Source organism: Brassica rapa, chromosome A08 (genome assembly GCF_000309985.2).
Source record: "Brassica rapa cultivar Chiifu-401-42 chromosome A08, CAAS_Brap_v3.01, whole genome shotgun sequence".
NCBI classification, from domain to species: domain Eukaryota; kingdom Viridiplantae; phylum Streptophyta; class Magnoliopsida; order Brassicales; family Brassicaceae; genus Brassica; species Brassica rapa.
In genome coordinates this window covers 17,288,249-17,308,086 of record NC_024802.2, presented here as the reverse complement: position 1 = coordinate 17,308,086, position 19,838 = coordinate 17,288,249, and the positions used below count along the sequence as shown (strand labels likewise).

At 35.8% G+C, this 19,838-nt stretch overlaps 3 protein-coding genes and 1 long non-coding RNA gene across 11 annotated transcripts; all 4 read left to right on the top strand.

The window, feature by feature from the left end:
* The first annotated feature begins 1,498 nt into the window (after positions 1-1,498).
* Positions 1,499-5,177, top strand: LOC103835573 (F-box/kelch-repeat protein At3g27150-like). The gene has a single exon (XM_033277468.1). It carries the CDS (start codon positions 2,149-2,151, stop codon positions 3,367-3,369), a length of 1,221 nt encoding a protein of 406 aa, XP_033133359.1. The 5' UTR covers positions 1,499-2,148; the 3' UTR covers positions 3,370-5,177.
* A 340-nt stretch (positions 5,178-5,517) lies between these two features.
* Positions 5,518-19,742, top strand: LOC103835226 (CBL-interacting serine/threonine-protein kinase 23). 4 transcript variants are annotated; one of them, XM_033277466.1, is made up of 17 exons: positions 5,518-6,330; positions 10,592-10,635; positions 10,716-10,778; positions 11,154-11,225; positions 11,303-11,410; positions 11,509-11,589; positions 11,732-11,785; positions 11,868-11,993; positions 12,078-12,167; positions 12,289-12,408; positions 12,506-12,631; positions 12,784-12,900; positions 12,986-13,042; positions 13,141-13,215; positions 13,304-13,382; positions 13,482-13,530; positions 13,604-13,810. In XM_033277466.1, the coding sequence occupies exons 1-16, from the start codon at positions 6,138-6,140 to the stop codon at positions 13,508-13,510; spliced, it is 1,434 nt and encodes a 477-aa protein (XP_033133357.1). In that variant the 5' UTR covers positions 5,518-6,137; the 3' UTR covers positions 13,511-13,530; positions 13,604-13,810. The 4 variants fall into 4 exon arrangements, 3 of the variants coding, with proteins under 3 accessions (XP_033133357.1, XP_033133356.1, XP_033133358.1); XM_033277465.1 differs by having other exon boundaries at positions 5,518-6,331; positions 10,593-10,635; positions 13,482-13,803; XM_033277467.1 differs by lacking the exons at positions 12,986-13,042; positions 13,141-13,215; positions 13,304-13,382; positions 13,482-13,530; positions 13,604-13,810 and adding an exon at positions 19,328-19,742.
* Positions 7,009-9,501, top strand: LOC103846015. 5 transcript variants are annotated; one of them, XR_004450305.1, is made up of 9 exons: positions 7,014-7,032; positions 7,114-7,249; positions 7,357-7,447; positions 7,574-7,634; positions 8,039-8,255; positions 8,511-8,552; positions 8,656-8,750; positions 8,826-8,991; positions 9,218-9,501. It is a non-coding gene; the product is annotated as an uncharacterized LOC103846015 (long non-coding RNA). The 5 variants fall into 5 exon arrangements; XR_628627.3 differs by having other exon boundaries at positions 7,009-7,249; XR_004450304.1 differs by having other exon boundaries at positions 7,009-7,249; positions 7,532-7,634.
* Positions 14,243-17,823, top strand: LOC103835224 (elongation factor 2). Its single transcript, XM_018653729.2, has 4 exons — positions 14,243-14,373; positions 14,815-14,852; positions 14,948-15,035; positions 15,129-17,823. The coding sequence occupies exons 2-4, from the start codon at positions 14,850-14,852 to the stop codon at positions 17,567-17,569; spliced, it is 2,532 nt and encodes an 843-aa protein (XP_018509245.2). The 5' UTR covers positions 14,243-14,373; positions 14,815-14,849; the 3' UTR covers positions 17,570-17,823.
* Positions 19,743-19,838: the final 96 nt, after the last annotated feature.

Below are 19,838 nucleotides of genomic sequence, written 5' to 3'. Positions count from 1 at the left end.
AAAAAGCGTATAGATCCGTTATCCATATATGTATATCAGCTTCTGTGCGATAAATTTGGCAATAATATGCATCACAAGATTAACATGAATTTGGTGTAAAGTAGCCCAAGTTTAATACAGAATAAACACTTTTATTTTAATCTCGCGGAGGGGATTCTGGCGTTTTTCGATGCCTGGTTCGGTGAAAATGTTTATAATGTTTAGCTAACAAAGTTGAGAATTCTGGATTTCAGGTCCTTGCGATTCAAAACTCCTGTGATCTCATCAAAGGTTAGCGACTGGTCAGTAATGTCTTAACCAGAATAAGTTTAAAGTTTTTTTTTGGTTCTAAAATATTGTGTTCAAACTTGAGGTTAACGTATGGTCGATTGGTGTTTTGTTTTACCAAATTGTATTTAGAAAGCGACCCTTTGGACATGACCAACGCCAAGAACGAATAAACGTGAAGACACAATCACTAAACCCAAAAAGGTTGAATTCCCAGCTAAACATGTCATTTCCAGCAAAGGAAAGGTAAATTAGATTGTCACCGTCTTAAACCTAGCTCAAGTAAAGTTGAACCAAATGGTCATAGAGCTGTATCCCCATGGTCACTCACTGTTGCATTTTTTCTGCAGGATCTGATTCCGCGGTGTTTAACATACCAACCAAGCAGATATGCATGATTTTCTAACACTAGCAAAAGATTCACATCTTTCCTACACTAAGTAATGAGAGTGTGTAGTCGTAACAAACCAGAGATGTTAAAGGACAAGGTCTTAGACAACTTTCATTATCTTCATCATGTTCGTTATACTCATCAGACAATATTTTGGCAGCTGGAACATCAGCTTGGCCACTTTGCTCCTTATTTTCATTATTCAGAATCTAATTTTCCCTGCGATTGTTCAACATATTATCTTCAGAATGTTATGCGTCTTTGTTACCAGAGTGTGAATCCTTTGCAGAATCAGAGCCCTCTCTGTCCCATTGGCTGACAGTTCTTTCTAAAGCGAATCAACCCCTTTGAATCAGATTTAACTCTGGTTTGTGTCAGTTGGGACAAAAACCAACCCCTTTTACTAAATTCTTTCCTCACGGTCCTCTACATTAGTCAATTATACACCCACATTATTTTCTATAATATTTAATTCAATATGTTACTTCTTTATGTTCCTTTTTTTTTTTTTTTGACAGATTCTCAAATGAAACATTTGGTCAACTTTTTTTTGTAAACATGATAACTTTAATTACGTAGCTTGACTTGAATTGAAGATATATAGCCAAAAAGACAAAAACTAAAATGGTCAACTATTTTATCAATAACTCGTCTTTAATAAATTACCAAATTTCTAGTCAAAAATCATTGTCATGGTAAGAATGTAAAATCTTACACTATATAATCTCGTATTCTGTTTGATAATTTATATTGTTACTCGAACCATATATACTGCGATTCGAAACTCCAATAGCATCATCCATTTTCATTTTATAAGGTACCAGCTTATACATATTTAAGACGTTTATTGTTATATTCAAGGTATTTAGGCCCTAATTTGTATGTTCACTATAAAAAATTAATAAAATAGTTTTTTTTTGTTGAAATATTAGATTCATTGATCAACAGGAAATGCTTTATAACAATGAAGCGAAACAAGAAATTGGTTTAGCATTTCTAAAGTTTTCATTTTAATATAAAACATTAAATACCAATGCAATAGTTTTCAAGTTTGTTTAGGCGGATAGTGTCTGATGTCTCATTGTAGGCAGTACTGATTGTAGGCATATCACTTTTTGTTTTGTTTTTTTTTTCGGTTCGCTATCTTGTTAAATAATTATAATATACATCTTCTTGGAATTAAAAAAAGTGTTGTCAACGTGGTATAATGTTCGTATGTCGTTGTCTATAATTTCTATGTATTGGAAACTTTTTTGTCTATTGATTGTAATATTGTCTAAATTTCACCCTAACATGACATTGCACATCTCCATAAGATTTTTTTTGATTTTGTACGTTTCATATGCGCAAATTCTAATACACATTATTGAGCATATTATTGATAACTTTAACACCAAAAGTATAGTCGTGTATGTTGAAAATGCTATATTAATTCTTTTGCAAATAACACCATAAACATTTTTTTTTCTTTTGGTCTGTTACAGATAGTTATGTCAATTTTAAGCCAATCTAAACCAATGATTCTGATCGTTGGTACTATTCCTATTATCCTCGATATGTATGATGATTCCTCTTCTGCGTCAGAAGGAGAGGAAATTGGAGAAACAAAAGAAATAGCTCAAAGCCTTGCATGTTTAACATCTCAAAATGCATACCATGTTGCTCCACAGCTCTTGTACGAGCTTCAGGTCGAGATTTTTGCCCGTGTTCCATGCCCTGAGTATTGGAAACTACAATTTCTCAACAAACAGTTTTCACAGTTGCTGAAAAGTAGTGAAATTTTCCGAACGAGGCGAGAGCTCGGACTTGTGAAACCGTACTTTTTTATGCTGTCAAGAAGTGATAGGCGTTGGACTATGTATGATGAGGACTTCAAAACTTCCCAGAGACTTCCAAAGCTCTCTTCTGGCGTTAGTTTTTTCAGTGGTGATAAGGAAACTACTTGTGTGGGTACGCAACTAATCGTCATCTGGAGATCTGAGGAGGGCATTAGGGTGTGGCGTTACGAGCTTGCAATGCACAAATGGTTCAAAGGTCCTGAGATGATTACACCGAGAGTCATGTTTGCTTCCGCAAGCCACGGGACAAATGCCTTTTTCGCCGGCGGATTTACGATAAGTAAAAATGGGGTTGAGGTTGTAAGCATAGTAGAAAAGTACAATACCGAAACAAAAACATGGGCATCCATTCCTCCAATGCATAGGCGGAGGAAGTTGTGTTCCGGATGCTTCTTGCGTGGTAAGTTTTATGTTATCGGCGGTCAGAATGAAAACGACGAAAACCTAACTTGTGCAGAAAGTTACGATGAGGAAACAAATTCTTGGGAGTTGATACCAAATATGCTTGCAGACATGTCTTTATCCATTTCCCAAGCGCCTCCGCGTATTGCGGTGGTCAATGATACTCTCTACTTGCTGGATACATCATTGAATGAGCTTCGCGTGTATAATGTAAACACAAACACTTCGAAGAAGCTTGGAACTATACCTGTGATGGCACATGTAACTAAAGGTTGGGGTGTTGTATTTAAGTCGGTTAAAGATAATCTTATGCTGATTGGAGCTTCGTTCAATAGACTTCACTCTCGGAAACGGGGGATCTACAAGTCTTGTCCATCTCCAGACATGGAAGAGATTCATTGGGAGGAGATTTGTTGTCGTGGTGGTAGTCTTAACCATTATATTCTCAACTGTTGTGTAATGCTTGCTTAAAACTTTGTTTGTGTTGTTGTCTTTGTGTTTTGTGTTGTGCGGCGATCTTTATAGGTCTTGTGACTTTCGGGTTATTGTCATGTTTTTATAATGTCATTTCTATATTTGCATCTTAAGCTTGTGTTCTCTTGCTTATTTAAAGTTATTAAATGTTTTTTTTTTGGGAAATGGGACAAGCTTGAATTTAACACACAGTACAAAAGGTTAAAAGTTACTATCTCAGTTTCATTAAGATAAAAATTTTAGAGAAATTTTTTGATTCACAAAGATATATTTTTTATGTTTCCTATACAAAAATTGCAATTTTTAATAAAAATAATTGGATTTATTAAAAAAACTATTGATTAAAAAGCATTGGAATTTGATAATTTAAAAAACGACGCATGATTAATACTCCCTCCGTTCGGAAATAGTTGACGTTCTAGTGATTTTTTTTGTGTCAATATACTTGACGTTTACGGAGTCCAATGCAAATAATGATAGAAGTTGATGTTTCTATCCTTGTAATATTAACGTGAATTTTAGCATCTTTATGACTAAAAAGCTAATCTAAAACAATTGAAAAGTTTAAAATAGAAATTTTATCAGTTTTCTTAATGTTTGTGCAAAACTGAAAAACGTCAAATACAAAAATATGGAGAGAGTATGTTTTTTTATGTGGAGAGAGTATTTAATGTTCGTAGTCAATATCCAAAACTACATGGTGACTTAGGGCATGATTAATGCATGTTTATTATAGAGAGTCACTTAGCGAATATAAGAAACGTCTCTTATCTTTTAACTAAAAAAAAGCTAAGAAACATCTCTTAAGAACCCGACTGATGTTTTTTAGAAGATGTTTCTTAATTTTTTTTAGTTAAAAGCTAAGAAATACTCCCTAAAAGACATGTATTAATAATGATCTTATATTATAATTTTTAGGCTTTGAATGGTAATGACATTTCCATGGTATGAACCATAATGAATCGGTCGATCCACCAGATAGGTAGATCGACTTCCCAAACTGACACTTTAAGCCCAATCAAGATTCATTCGAGGCCCAACCCTTGGCTTTTTTTCTTGTTTAGCAATCAACCTTTACTTTCAGAGCCAGATAGCTTCCTTTTTGGTCAAAGGACTATGTTAGCTTTAGACCTAGTATAAGATTCTCTTACAAATTATTTGGAATCCTGTTGTATGATAGGACAAATGAACAAACACTATATAGTATATTACATTTTAAGGATTGTAATCATGATAACTAAAATAAATCTGAACTAGAGCTTGACCCGCGCATCCGCGCAGGTGTTAGTTTTTTGATAAATGAATATTTATTTGTATAAGTGATAATATATATTTTAAAATTTACCTGTTTAATTTTTTTTAATATGACATTTATAAACACAATAATTTTATAGTTTATATTGAGTAGTTTTATTTTATCATGTAAACCCTTAATTATATCATCCATTTATTTAGAATACGACCTGTAAAATCACACAAATGTATTTTTATTTTTTATGGATCAAAATTTTATGATTATATATAATGAAATTATTGTATAAACTGTTTTTATGGATCAAAATTTTATGATTATGTATAATGAAATTGTTGTATACTATTTATTATGTATATGTAGAATTAGTAAAATAATTACATATAATGTATGTAATTGCGAAATGTATATATGGAATTAATTATTTTAAAACACACATATTAAATAGGAAAAGACAAAGAATACTAAAATCTAGGTTTATTAATTATTGTTGCCATTATTTTTAGCTAGAATTTGATTTGGAAATACATTAATTGAAGAGAAAAGACAAAAATCCTAAAAGGTAGGTTAATTAATAACTCCAGTGGCATGTCATTGTAAATATAGTGGAAAACTAAGGGATAATCTAATTTTGTACTCCTCTTTTAATAGATTAGATAATCAAAAACAATATTTAACTACGAAATGTTGAGGTTGAAATGCATGATTAGCGTAGCAGGTTATGGATCTTATTAATAATTAAACTTCTTAAAATTAATAATTTAATCTATCGTATTTTGTTTTTCTAAAATTCCTCAAAATCTTTTAAACAGAGAAAGACCAATTTTTCACGTTTGAATGTTTTTTTAAGTTATAATTTGAGATTTTATTAGTCACAAAAACAACTAAACGTTTTATTAAACCATAATAACTCCATTAACTGATTTCAATCTAAAATTAAAACGTGCTGATCATATTAATGAACCTCACCTACTTTTGTATATGCATTTTTATACTTTGGCTCCGAATGGTAACTGCGGTTTGAACGGTGCAGGACAAGCGGTTCAACTGCGGTGCGGTTTTCACAGTTATAAAAACGTATAAATATATGATATATGTAAAGATTTTTGTTACTGTTAACTGCGGTGCGGGGCGGGACGGTTGTAAACATTCTAAGCCTTTGTTGTCAACTCAAAAATATATTTAACCTAAATACGAAATCATTGTACCTTTTGCAGACGTCAGAGTGTGAGAGAGATGCATACAAACCTCGTCCTAAGCAGAAATAAATTTAATACTTCTACGTTAATTAATCAATGTAATTTAAACTTAATTAAATACCAATCCTCGGACTAATCAGAAAGTTCCCCTCTTCTCAGCTCTCTCTCTCTCTCTCTCTCTCTCTCCATCTGGCGATTTTTAATATCAATCGGCTTCGTTTTTTTTCTTGAATTTTTATACTCATAACTCCGTACTGATCTCATCTCGGCTTCGAATATTCTTCGTTCGATTTGAATATTCGCCCGCCTACGAGATGGCTTCTCGAGCAACACCGTCGCGATCGGGGCCGTCTGGGTCATCTTCAGGTAGTAGCAGTAGTAGTAGTTCGAGTGTTAGCAGGACACGTGTGGGTAAGTACGAGCTTGGTACAACGTTGGGTGAAGGTACCTTCGCGAAAGTCAAGTTCGCTAGGAACGTAGTCAACGGAGAGAATGTAGCCATTAAAATCAATACAATACTAAAAGGGAATAAGAGCTCCTCTCACAATGTCCACGTCCTCAATTATAATCAACCAATCAAATATCATTTTTCTGCCACATCACCAATCAGCTTTCTCAATAGAATTGCGTCTCTTTCCACTGTCGGCTCATCTTTTCTCCTCAAAACAAAAACGTTTTTCAGACGATTGTCTTCTCAACTCCCATACCTTCCTCCATCACTCATAATTATCTTTTGATTCAACCCATTGAATCACTAACAATAGATTAATTAGTCTGTTTGATTCAATTTTCATCACCATCCACGACGGAGACGAGGACGAGCAGGAAACTCGAGACTTGGTATCGGAATCGAAATCGTCAGATCTAACTCTGAACAGACTGGAGATTCTCGGAGCTTTACCGCTTCTCGGTTTAGAGGAACGGTTCGATTCGAAGTCCTTGCATGAGAATCCGGTATCCACCTGAGGAGTGGTGATGAACCGGCGGTTTACTCCTCCTCCTCATCCGGCGTCTGATTTTCTGCAGTCTACGTAAGGAGAAACAGAGCGAGAGAAAATCAGATTGTTAGATTTACGCGATTGATTATGGTTGTTATCGACTTCTGTGACGGCGGCGGAAGCGGCAAGGGAGAGGAGACGTTCACGGAGGCAAGAAGCGTAGACGCCGGCGGTGCTGCTGAGATCAACGGCGGTGCTGCTGGGATCAACGGTGTGTCTCTTACATTAATCGGTTTCATTACTCAACTAACGAATAATATAGTACAATAATCGCGGGTGACAAAATATGCAGCTTTAATATAACCGACGAAACGATTTCCAGCTCCACTTCTCCGGCAAACTCGAGCACCGCAACACCGGCGAAATCCCATATCGTCTTGGAAAGCTTTGAGTCTCGGCCTTTCTGCATCCTCTGTTCCTTAGCTTCGGTAACATATAGATTCCATCTACAGCCTTATACATATCTCTATCATCTGTTTTTGATTTCTCTTTCAAACTCACACCTTCATTTGGCCAAGCCATGTGTTGTTCGCAGGAATGTAAGATCGTGGCTCTATCTATTCACAGGATCCATCAAGACACAAATTGTTCATATTCATCGATACATCATATTGCTTCCCGTAAAGGTTTGTTCGATTCAATTATCTCAATCATATTTTTGGAACATATGGTTGTAAGTTTTTTTTTTTAAGTATATATGATATTTTCAGTCAGATCGAGATGTTTACTAGATGTAACAAACTCTGCTGCAGAATGAAAATGGAATCATGTAAGCTGTTCATGGCTACTCTTCATGATCGATGTGTCTCCAAGGTGAGAGTTTTTAGTTTATGGTTGCTCTCTTCTGTTTTCAATGTTTGCAACAAGCTTTTATAAATTCAGTAAATCTTTAATTTTTATTCCATGATCATGAAATTACCATCAAGTTCTTACTTAGACATAAGTGACTACATTTTTTTTTAGTGATGTTAGCTGATCAGGACTAATAGATTTCAAAAGAAATGAAGAAGGAGATCAGAATTTAGGCTCATGATCTTTTGTTAAGTTTATTTGGCCGCTATTTAGTGTGATATGGTGCCAATAGTTTCATGATTATGAGGCGTGATCACCGTAAGTAATTTTGGCTAATTGTTTGCGTTTGGCATGTGCAAGATTTGCTTCTGCATTTGGAGTAGAGTCTACATTCCTTTAACTGTTTTTGTCTTCTCTCCCTGCAGGAGTTGAAAAACCAGAGGCTTCTGCCCAAAATGATTTCTCAGTCAAGACAAATGTAAATGGAAGAAGCATCGTCAGATACCATATTTACATTCTGAAAAAAAAAGAGACCAGAGATGGATGACAAACATATGCGTCTTTGAAGGATTCTCACTTGCTTGCCGCTAGAAAGCATTCAGAAGATGATGGAATCAGTTCCATGGATCGGCTTCCTCATAGGTTTCTTTTAATATTTCATTACATCCACAAAATATCGTTGATCACTGACAATGCATTTGCTGACTTTCTTACACTCTTTTATCTCCAGCGAATTGGTTTTCATTTGTATGTTTTGATTCTCTGACCTTGCGTTGAAGAGAGCCTTTAGATATAATATATAACTATGTAATTTTTCTATATTACCATAATGCTACAAACTAAGTCAAATTTTCCTTCCAGCTTCCAAGTAAATGATTTGAAATTTGAATGATGCAGCTACGAAAGGGAAGAAGGTGAAAGAACGAGTCAGACAATGAGGTCAGCACTGTAAAAACATAGACCCGTGGTTGATTCTCATCGTGTTTATTAGTTGTGGTGCACGTTTTTACCTTTTTATACATTCTGCTTTTGTGATCTATAGAAGGATACCATGCAGAGAAGCCACTAAAGATCCAAATTTCTGCAACACTAAAACAACAGCTCATTGTCTGGGAGAATATTACGCACCAGGACAAGGTATATCAATCAATCTAACTAAGTACTTTGACTTCCAATTTTCTAAGTCATGTGTAGCATGTGCCTCTGCTATAGGTACAACCAGGGTCTGCTGCTGATGGAAGTTCACAAGCTAATGACATTGATGGGAAGAAGAAAATTAAGTGGGCAAGAAGTTGCTACTAAGACCTGCAATTATCCACCTATCAACTCCATGGCTGCTTCACAACACTAACGTGTAGCTCAATGCATACAATGCTTTGTAAGTTGATCCAAAATCATTTGAATATACAGAAATGCAGAAAACTGTTATGTTGTAGCAACTTTAACAGATTGTTGGAGGCTCATAGTGTACTTATGAATCTGATCTCATTTAGTACATAGTGGCTCTGTGAGTTTTAGTGTCCATAATTGTTTGCTTGATAAAATGTTACATTGTCAAATAAGTTATGCCATTTTAGTTGATAGTCTTCTGATTATTCTTACAGATAGTTTACAAGAATACAATAGGAAGAGCAACGATGATCCTAAAGTATCAATACAAAGTTACGGAAATGAGATCGATGTTTGGAGTGAAGGGATTATTTTAATCATCTTGCTTTGTGGTGTGCCTCTTTTTTGGGCTGCTAATATATTGCTAATTGTTTCGTCCATTTAATTATGTAATTGATATTTTTTATGATTTTGTTATATTTACAATTAGGGATGTGAATTGTTGAGCGAAGCTTGAAGAGGTTTATTCATTTTAAATTTTCAATATTTTCCTTTGTTATTTTCAATCTTTTACTTCATTAATTCACTCATGTGTGCAAAACAAAAGTGTCTCTTTAACCCCACTCAACAGATCGTGTAAATGTTCTTTGCTTCTAATCTTTGGAGTTTCTCTTTGAATTGGACCAAACTGTGTGCACACCTATCAATTCGAAATGTAAACCTGCACTACCAACTTACAATTTTTTAGAAACGCAAATAACAAATAAGGTATGATCTTATAAAACAAATTATAACAATTGTTCAAATTAAATGTTAACAAATAAAATTTACAATATGATTTAAAAAAAACAGATTATACTTATTATATTCAATTTAAATTAAATTTAAATGTTTTATAAAATTAAAATACATTTTAATATAAACAATTATAGGGGTGGGTGTTCGGGTACACATTCGGATTCAGTTTGGGTCTATTCGGCTTTCGGGTTTCCGGGTTCAAAAATTTCAGCCCCATTCGGGTATTTCTAAATTTCAGTTCGGGTTCGGTTTGGATCTTTTCGGGTTCGGATAACCCATTTAAATTATTTTAAAACTTTTAAAATTTATTATATGCTTAAAATTTCTCAAAATTTATAAAAAAAATGATATATTACATATAAATTTGAATAACATATGTCAAAATACATAAAATGAACTTATAAATTAGTTTGTTTTGAATATTTGGATAAGACATCAATAGATATTTCAAATATTTTTTGGTGATTTAAGTATATTTTAGCTATTTCAAACATTTGTTTTTGATTATTTCTATATATTTTTAAGTATTTTGAGAAATTTTAAAAATATTTTATATATTTTAGATGTTTTTAGTAAATATTAAATCTAAAAATAAGTAACATTATCAGGTATATAAATCTATTTCGGATATATTCGGTTATTCAAAATATTTTGGTTCGGATCGGGTTCGGTTTCAGTTCTTTAAATACCAAAATTTTGAACTCATTCGGATATTTAATCAATTTCGGTTCAGATTCGATAGTATTTTTTCAAATCGGGTTCGGTTTGGGTTTTTAGGTTTGGATTTTTTGCCCAATCTTATAAATTTTTTATTGTAAGCTTACCCGCCCGTAGGGCGGACCAACCTCTAGTTATTGATAAAGAGAAAGTTATGGGAAACAAAATGATCGCTCAGGTATATATCACGCTTGATGTTTTCTTTTGATGTAATAAAGGTTTTAACTTTCGGTTTGGGGTTTTGTTGTTTAATGTTAGATCAAACGTGAGATCTCGACGATGAAACTCATCAAGCACCCCAATGTGATCCGTATGCTTGAGGTTCTTAATCTAAATATTTTCCCTTCTTGTTTTACTCCTTGCTTCAATGTTTAGAAATCTATAAGCTTTGAGGTTTTGATCTAACTTGCTTGCATGCTTAGAATCTATTAGCTTTGTTCTTCTAGATTCATACACATATCTTGAGTTTTTTTTTAAGTTTATGGGAACATAAGTAGTCCGTGGCCAATTTACATATACAGTATAAATTAATATACACTAAAAATCTCTATAAAATAATATAATTTTATAGTCTGAAATTGAGTTTTTGGTTCAATTAGTATATCGATAAATTAATAAAAAAAATTATAGTTTTGGTGTAGTTTCAATATTATTAATTTATAGAGGTTTTACTGGTAATAGTATTTTTTTTTTCAGGTGATGGCCAGCAAAACTAAGATCTATTTTGTTTTGGAATTCGTTACTGGTGGAGAGCTCTTCGACAAAATTGTAAGCTTTTTCTCAGTTTTTATCATCATAGAAGATGGTTTTGAAGAATTATAAGGACTTGATTCTATGTTATCTAGGCAAGCAAGGGGAGGTTGAAGGAAGATGGGGCGAGGAACTACTTCCACCAGCTTATTAACGCTGTTGACTATTGCCATAGCAGAGGAGTTTATCATAGAGACCTTAAGGTTTTGGGAATCTTATTTTGTGGCTTTGTATAATGAATGAATCGGTTGGCAGAGTTGTGGTTCAATGTGTTTAATCTACTTCCACCTCATGGTTGCAGCCTGAGAATTTGCTTTTGGATGCAAATGGGACTCTGAAAGTTTCTGATTTTGGATTGAGTGCTCTACCTCAGCAAGTCCGAGTGAGTGAGCTTTCCACTTATTGATTTCTTCTTGTTATATTATTTTGATGAAAATGTCATAGCGTGATACTACACATACTTTGGCATCTAAGGAGAAAATCATCAAAACTAATTAATTTTGTGACCCTTCTTCTTCTTTTAGGAGGATGGTTTACTTCACACAACATGTAAAACACCCAATTATGTTGCCCCAGAGGTATGATTTTACTTCTACTGTCAAGCTAGCTTGAGCTTATTCTTTTCTGGTCTCAGTAGCAATCTATTCTTGCCTCTAATAGGTAATCAATAACAAAGGTTACGATGGAGCCAAAGCTGATTTGTGGTCTTGTGGTGTGATTCTCTTTGTCTTAATGGCTGGATATTTGCCTTTCGAAGATTCTAACTTGGCCTCATTATATAAAAAGGTGTTATATGCTTCATTCCGCATGCTATGTGGAAAAGGTTCTATCTATGTATGCCACCTGATTCTTATGTCTTCTTGATTACAGATATTCAAAGCCGAGTTTACCTGCCCTCACTGGTTCTCTGCAAGTGCCAAGAAGCTAATCAAAAGAATTCTGGATCCGAATCCAGCAACGGTATACATATTCTTACTCTTTTATAGCTGAAGAGGATTCCTTTGCTTTTTTATGCTGTTTGAAGAGGCAAGAGCTTCTACTGGACTGAGTAGGTCTGAAGTCTTTTTTTTATAATGGACAGAGGATTACATTTGCTGAAGTCATTGAAAACGAGTGGTTTAATAAAGGGTATAAAGCACCCAAATATGAAAATGCAAATGTCAGCCTTGATGATGTTGATGCAATTTTTGATGAATCAGGGGTAAGACTTTTATTTCTTTTTATTCGGTAAGTCGATTATTTTAATGAACTTTGTATTGGATATATTGTGCTTAGATTGTTTTTGTTGGGTAATATAGGAGTCCCAAAACCTTGTTGTGGAGAGGCGAGAAGAAGGACTTAGAACACCAGTAACTATGAATGCTTTTGAGCTCATCTCAACATCCAAAGGTCTCAATCTCGGTTCACTTTTCGAAAAGCAAATGGTACCGCTTTCCTTTTTTGGGATACTAAATGAGAAGTAGCTTTTGCCAAAAGTTTAGTAACCAATTCTGTTTTTGAGAATCCTGTATTTTGTAATTTTTTTTTGTTAGTGGGAAGTAGACGTTCTTAGAGATAAGCATGTTTAAATTTTCAGGGGCTTGTTAAACGGAAAACTCAGTTTACTTCAAAATGTCCGGCTAATGAGATAGTCACAAAAATAGAGGCCGCAGCAGCACCTATGGGATTTGATGTCAAGAAAAATAACTACAAGGTTTTTGGATTTTCTGTTGCATCACATTCACTCAAGTCTTGTATTCAATTCTTCTGATTACCACCATTTTCTTGATTTCATCCAGGTAAAGCTTGTAGGAGAGAAATCAGGCCGCAAGGGTCAATTAGCAGTCACGGCTGAGGTTAGTCTTCTTAGTGACTGACTGATGATCACACCCTTTTTGTGTGATGATGAGGCCCTAATCTCTTAAGTTAATGGAGATATATATATACTGTTCAGGTTTTTCAAGTTGCTCCATCGCTATATATGGTTGAAATGAGGAAATCAGGGGGTGACACCTTGGAATTCCACAAGGTAATGCATGCATGCAAGCTCTAGTCTTGTGGATATATAGGTTCTGAAACAAGTTGGTCAATCCTTTTTTTCTTGGTCTCTATTTTAGTTTTACAAGAACCTCACCACGGGTCTTAAGGACATCGTTTGGAAAACAATCGACGAAGAGAAAGAGGAAGGAACCCAAGGTACAGACAACATTTTTCTTTGAAGAATCTGTTAGATAAAAATAGTCTAGAAAGTAATGAAGAGACAGAACAACACAAATCTTGTTTTGTTTCTTTTAGTTTCAGGTGGTGCGGTGGTTGCTTCTTGATATCCGGCCAAATTGTCTACGTATGCTTCTAATATTATTTAGATATTGTTCTGTATAAATTGCTTTGTGGGGATTGTGAGTGTGGTTTTGAAGTTATACAAAAGGAACCATCATGAAATGGAGCAAAGGAGCAAATTGGAAACTACATTGGGGGAATTTGTTAAAAAAAAAAGTGATAATAATTGTTAATCTTTGTTTGATTCCACTGGAATGTTGTGAATAACGTGTATAGCTTGAATCTGATAAACTGTAAATTTAAAAGCTTTACGTATTTGGATGTTTTTAAGAATTTACATCAAAGTACATAATTGTGTTCAGTAGCGAATCCAGAAGTGATAATGACTGGGTGCACCAACGTGTAAAACTATAAATTTCAATTGATACATATAAAATTAGTGAAGAAATACACTAATTTTGTAAAAAAGTTGTGGGGGCACGTGCACCTGTATCCTCTTACTGGCTTCGCCCTTAGTCCAGCATCAACAGATACACCAAATAAATATTATGTCAAATTGTATTCAGAATATTACATGAAACTTAGATAATACCTTGTTATTGATTCCTCCAAACCGTTTATTTATAATAAAATCTGAGCTAAACTCTTTAGTTTAAAATTTTAAATTATAGTGTAAACTTTTAATACTGCTTATTTTACATTAAAAAAAAAGTTACATACAAAACTTAAAAAAAAATACAAACCAAATCTTAAACGAACTATTGGGCCAAAATATTAAGCTAGTGGGCCACAAAGGGCCGCGAAAAAAAGCGGAAAACCCTAGAAGAGATTAAGCATATATCAAACACCTCCTCTCAAGCTCCTCCCTCTCAAGCTCTTCCCTCTCTCTCCCTCCTTCCCCTCCAAGGTTAGTCCGTTTCTCTGCTACGATGATTGTTTTCTCCGATTGTTAATAGCTTCATTTTTTGTATTGAATCTGCACAGTTTTAGCTGTTGGTGTTCAGATGATCACTACTGTTTCTCTATCGTTTCTATGTTGTTATTTTTATGATTTTGTTAATGGACCTGTCTCGTTTCTTTAGATCTGATCGTATAAACGCTTAATGATGAAACTCAGATACGAATCAAATTGGCTTGTATAAATACCATTTGACTGTGAGCTGTGTTCTTCTAATCTTTACTTGATTGAAAGTTTGGATCCAAATACGATAGAAGACAAATTATCTCGCTATACATTTATCTGTTAGCTCAAGTTCAGACGATTATGAGATTTTATTTTTGTATTAAAATGTTTTTGAATCGTTTCATTTCAGTTGATTAATTCTTATTATTGTTTCTGTGGTTGCAGAGATATTGTAGGTGAAGAAATAAGAGTTAGTCAAAATGGTAAGCCTTTTGTTTTATCTTTACTTTGCCTTGTTGTTGTTAATTCTAAGCTTAAATACTCTTTTTTTCTTTTCTTTTTTTTAATGAACTTGTAGGTGAAGTTTACGGCCGATGAGCTTCGTAGGATTATGGATTACAAACACAACATCCGTAACATGTCCGTTATTGCCCATGTCGACCATGGTACTGTCTTTTTATTTTTTCGGACTTAATTAGTTTACTACTACACTGTTCTCTTGTCTCTTATGCTGCTTTTATGTATGTTGTGGTGTACAGGTAAATCCACCCTCACTGACTCCTTGGTTGCTGCTGCGGGTATCATTGCCCAAGAAGTTGCTGGAGATGTCCGTATGACTGATACTCGTGCTGATGAGGCTGAACGTGGTATCACTATCAAGTCCACGGGTATCTCTCTCTACTACGAGATGACTGATGCTTCCTTGAAGAGCTTCACTGGTGCTAGAGATGGTAACGAGTACCTTATCAACCTCATCGACTCTCCTGGCCACGTTGACTTTTCCTCTGAGGTCACTGCTGCTCTCCGTATCACCGATGGTGCCCTTGTGGTGGTCGACTGTATCGAGGGTGTCTGTGTTCAGACCGAGACTGTGCTACGTCAGGCCCTTGGTGAGAGGATTAGGCCCGTGCTTACTGTGAACAAGATGGACAGGTGTTTCCTTGAGCTTCAGGTTGATGGTGAGGAGGCTTACCAGACTTTCCAGAGGGTCATTGAGAATGCCAATGTCATCATGGCAACGTACGAGGATCCTCTCCTTGGTGATGTTCAGGTTTACCCTGAGAAGGGAACTGTTGCCTTCTCTGCTGGTCTCCACGGATGGGCTTTCACCCTGACCAACTTTGCCAAGATGTATGCTTCCAAGTTCGGTGTTGACGAGACTAAGATGATGGAGAGGCTGTGGGGTGAGAACTTCTTTGACCCTGCCACCAGGAAATGGAGCAGCAAGAACACTGGGTCCGCTACCTGCAAGCGTGGGTTTGTGCAGTTCTGTTATGAACCCATCAAGCAGATCATCGCCACTTGCATGAACGACCAGAAGGATAAGTTGTGGCCTATGTTGCAGAAGCTTGGTGTCCAGATGAAGTCTGATGAGAAGGAGCTTATGGGTAAACCTTTGATGAAGCGTGTCATGCAGACTTGGCTCCCTGCCAGCACTGCATTGCTTGAGATGATGATCTTTCACCTTCCATCCCCCCACACTGCACAGAGGTACCGTGTTGAGAATTTATATGAAGGTCCTCTCGATGATCAGTATGCCACTGCCATCAGAAACTGTGATCCTAATGGTCCGCTCATGCTCTATGTTTCTAAGATGATTCCCGCTTCAGACAAGGGAAGATTCTTTGCTTTTGGACGTGTCTTCTCTGGAAAGGTGTCTACCGGTATGAAGGTCAGGATCATGGGTCCCAACTTTGTTCCTGGTGAGAAGAAAGATCTTTATGTCAAGAGTGTTCAGAGGACTGTCATCTGGATGGGCAAGAGGCAAGAGACTGTTGAGGATGTTCCCTGTGGTAACACCGTTGCTATGGTTGGTCTTGATCAGTTCATCACTAAGAATGCTACGCTGACGAATGAGAAAGAAGTTGATGCTCATCCTATCCGTGCAATGAAGTTCTCTGTGTCCCCTGTTGTACGTGTTGCTGTTCAGTGCAAGGTCGCTTCTGATCTTCCCAAGCTTGTTGAGGGACTTAAGAGGCTGGCCAAGTCTGACCCTATGGTTGTGTGCACGATGGAGGAGTCAGGTGAGCACATTGTTGCTGGTGCCGGAGAACTGCATCTTGAGATTTGCTTGAAGGATCTTCAGGATGATTTCATGGGTGGTGCTGAGATTGTCAAGTCAGACCCTGTCGTCTCATTCCGTGAGACTGTTTTGGAGCGATCTGTGCGTACTGTGATGAGCAAGTCCCCAAACAAGCACAACCGTCTGTACATGGAGGCTAGGCCCTTGGAGGATGGTCTTGCGGAGGCAATAGATGAAGGCCGTATTGGTCCAAGAGATGATCCCAAGATACGTTCCAAGATCTTGGCTGAGGAGTTTGGTTGGGACAAGGATCTTGCGAAGAAGATATGGGCGTTTGGACCTGAAACCACAGGGCCCAACATGGTTGTTGACATGTGTAAGGGAGTTCAATACCTGAATGAGATCAAGGATTCTGTTGTTGCTGGGTTCCAGTGGGCTTCCAAGGAAGGTCCTCTTTGTGATGAGAATATGAGAGGAATCTGCTTTGAGGTCTGCGATGTTGTGCTCCACTCCGATGCTATCCACAGAGGTGGTGGTCAGGTTATCCCAACAGCGAGGAGAGTTATCTACGCCTCGCAGCTCACTGCCAAGCCCAGATTGTTGGAACCGGTTTACATGGTGGAGATCCAAGCACCAGAGGGAGCTCTTGGTGGAATCTACAGCGTGCTGAATCAGAAGCGTGGACACGTCTTTGAGGAGATGCAGAGGCCAGGAACACCGCTGTACAACATCAAGGCGTACCTGCCAGTTGTTGAGTCATTTGGATTCTCAAGTCAGCTTAGAGCAGCAACCTCAGGACAGGCCTTCCCTCAGTGTGTGTTTGATCATTGGGAGATGATGTCGTCTGACCCATTGGAGGCAGGATCGCAGGCTTCAACGCTTGTGACTGACATCAGGAAGAGGAAGGGTATGAAGGAACAGATGACTCCCTTGTCTGACTTCGAAGACAAGCTATAAGCAGCAGCCAACAAGACTCACTATGGTCACCTTTTTCTCTCCATCTCTACCGTATTTTGTTTACTGTTAGCTCTGTTTTGGTGTTATGATATCACTTTATCTGTGGCCACAATCCTCTTGAATGTTTTACTTTTTTAGTTGAAAACTGGTTTATCTTTGTGTTTACTCTTTTTTGCACTCTTGTTATCCTGTTTTCATTGGAACGTTGTTATATCTACCGTATTTTTGTTTACTCTGTTTTGGTGTTATGACTTTATCTGTGTTGCCACATCCTTATGTGTTTACTCTTTGCACTCTTGAAGTTGAGAAAACTTCTTATGTGTTCACTCTTTGCACTCTTGTTATCCTGTTATCACTGGAACGTTGTTATATGCTGTTATGCATTGCAAGCAATAAGATGCTAGTGTCCAAGGCATAACCATAGGTTGATGCTCTGCAGGTGTAGGGAAGATGAGGTTTTGTTAGGTCAGATATTTTGATTCCCTTATTGCGGTGTTGAAGTTAAAACTCTACTAAAAACTTATAACACAGAGACCGTCTTTCTTTTTTTTAAAGGATCCCTCGAGTTGTTTTTGTATTTTTGTATTTTATAAGCCAGAAAATCTCTTTTTCTTTATGGCATTGCTTATCTCATCTATATGTCGAAGAGCATTCATCATAATATATCCTATCTTGCAACTATAGGCTCAGAATAATTAACTCTTGGTCGTTTTATGTTTTTCAAATGTCATCGTATAATCTTGAAATTGTATGATGAATGCGGTTCTAATCAAAGACGCATCCTGTTTTGGTGCAAAGAGAAAATGTAAGATAGCGTTATTGAGAGAGATACCAATCACCGTCGAAGATAATGAATGACAAAACTGGTTCGACCAACCCCTTTTCAAACTTATTATCATTAATCTGCTTCTCCATAGTGTAGTTGATCAGTTAAATAAAGATTCGGATTAGCCAAAACAAAACTGTATTATCGTAGCAAGAAGCACATTTTTTCTCATAAAAAACAAAAATTTCTAAATATGACATTACATTGTAAAATCGCTTGGGTTATTAAAACAAGCATATATTTGCAGCCACACTCTTTGGAAATTCAAGTGCCACCAAAATGATGACAGATTATTGGACAAATAATGTTGGATTGTAATACAGTTATATCAAATCTAATGAGAATAAGTGTTATACATAATATGTAAGGTGTGCAGCAAAAGAAACAATCAACCATGTTTTGAATGTATACCAACATTACAAATTTAGATTAATTGCTAAGGTTCCAGTGGTTCTTGATATTCTTCCAATAACATCAAATTTTTACTATTTATTATTTGTGATTATTCAAAAATAATCAGAATAAAATAATTTTTTAGATTATATGATATATTTAAAATGCTTGAAATGATAAGATTTGATTAATGTGGATCGTAATCCACAAAAAGTACTTTAAACTGCTAAGTAAGGCAAAATTTAAGTAGTGGTATAAGTAGTTCATCATAATACCAATTTCACAATTTTTATTTCCCTTCGATAATCAGTGCTTAATTTCAGGGGCTTGTCAAACGGAAAACTCAGTTTACTTCAAAATGTCCGGCTAATGAGATAGTCACAAAAATAGAGGCCGCATCAGCACCTATGGGATTTGATGTCAAGAAAAAATAACTACAAGGTTTTGGATTTTCTGTTGCATCTTATTCACCCACGTCCTGTGAATAATTGTATTTAATTTTTTCTGATTACACCATTTTTCTTTTGATTTCAATCCAGACGAAGCTTGTAGGAGAGAAATCAGGCCGCAAGGGTTAATTCGCAGTCACGACTGATGTTTAAGTCTTCCTAGTGACTGATGATGATCAACCTTTTGTATGTAATAATGATGTCACGGTTCTCCAAGTTAATGGAGATTATATTGTTCTGTATAAGTTGCTTTGGGGTTTGCCAGTCTGGTTTTGAAGTTGTTGAACAAATGAAGCGTCAATGCGTGGAGCAAAGCAGTAAATTGGAAACTACATTTGGGAGATTTTTTTTTAATAATAAGATAAATTGTTAATCTTTTGTTTGTTTGATTCCACTGGAATGTTGTGAATAGCGTAAAGCTTGAATATGATAAACCGTAATTTAAAAGCCTTTACATATTCGGATGGTTTTAAAATTCCATATACAGAATCAGATACACAACATATCGATATTATAATGTCTAAAAGATAATAATAATAAAAGAAAATAATATTGTTATGTCAAATATTGTTTAGAATATTACCGGAAACATAGTTAATAT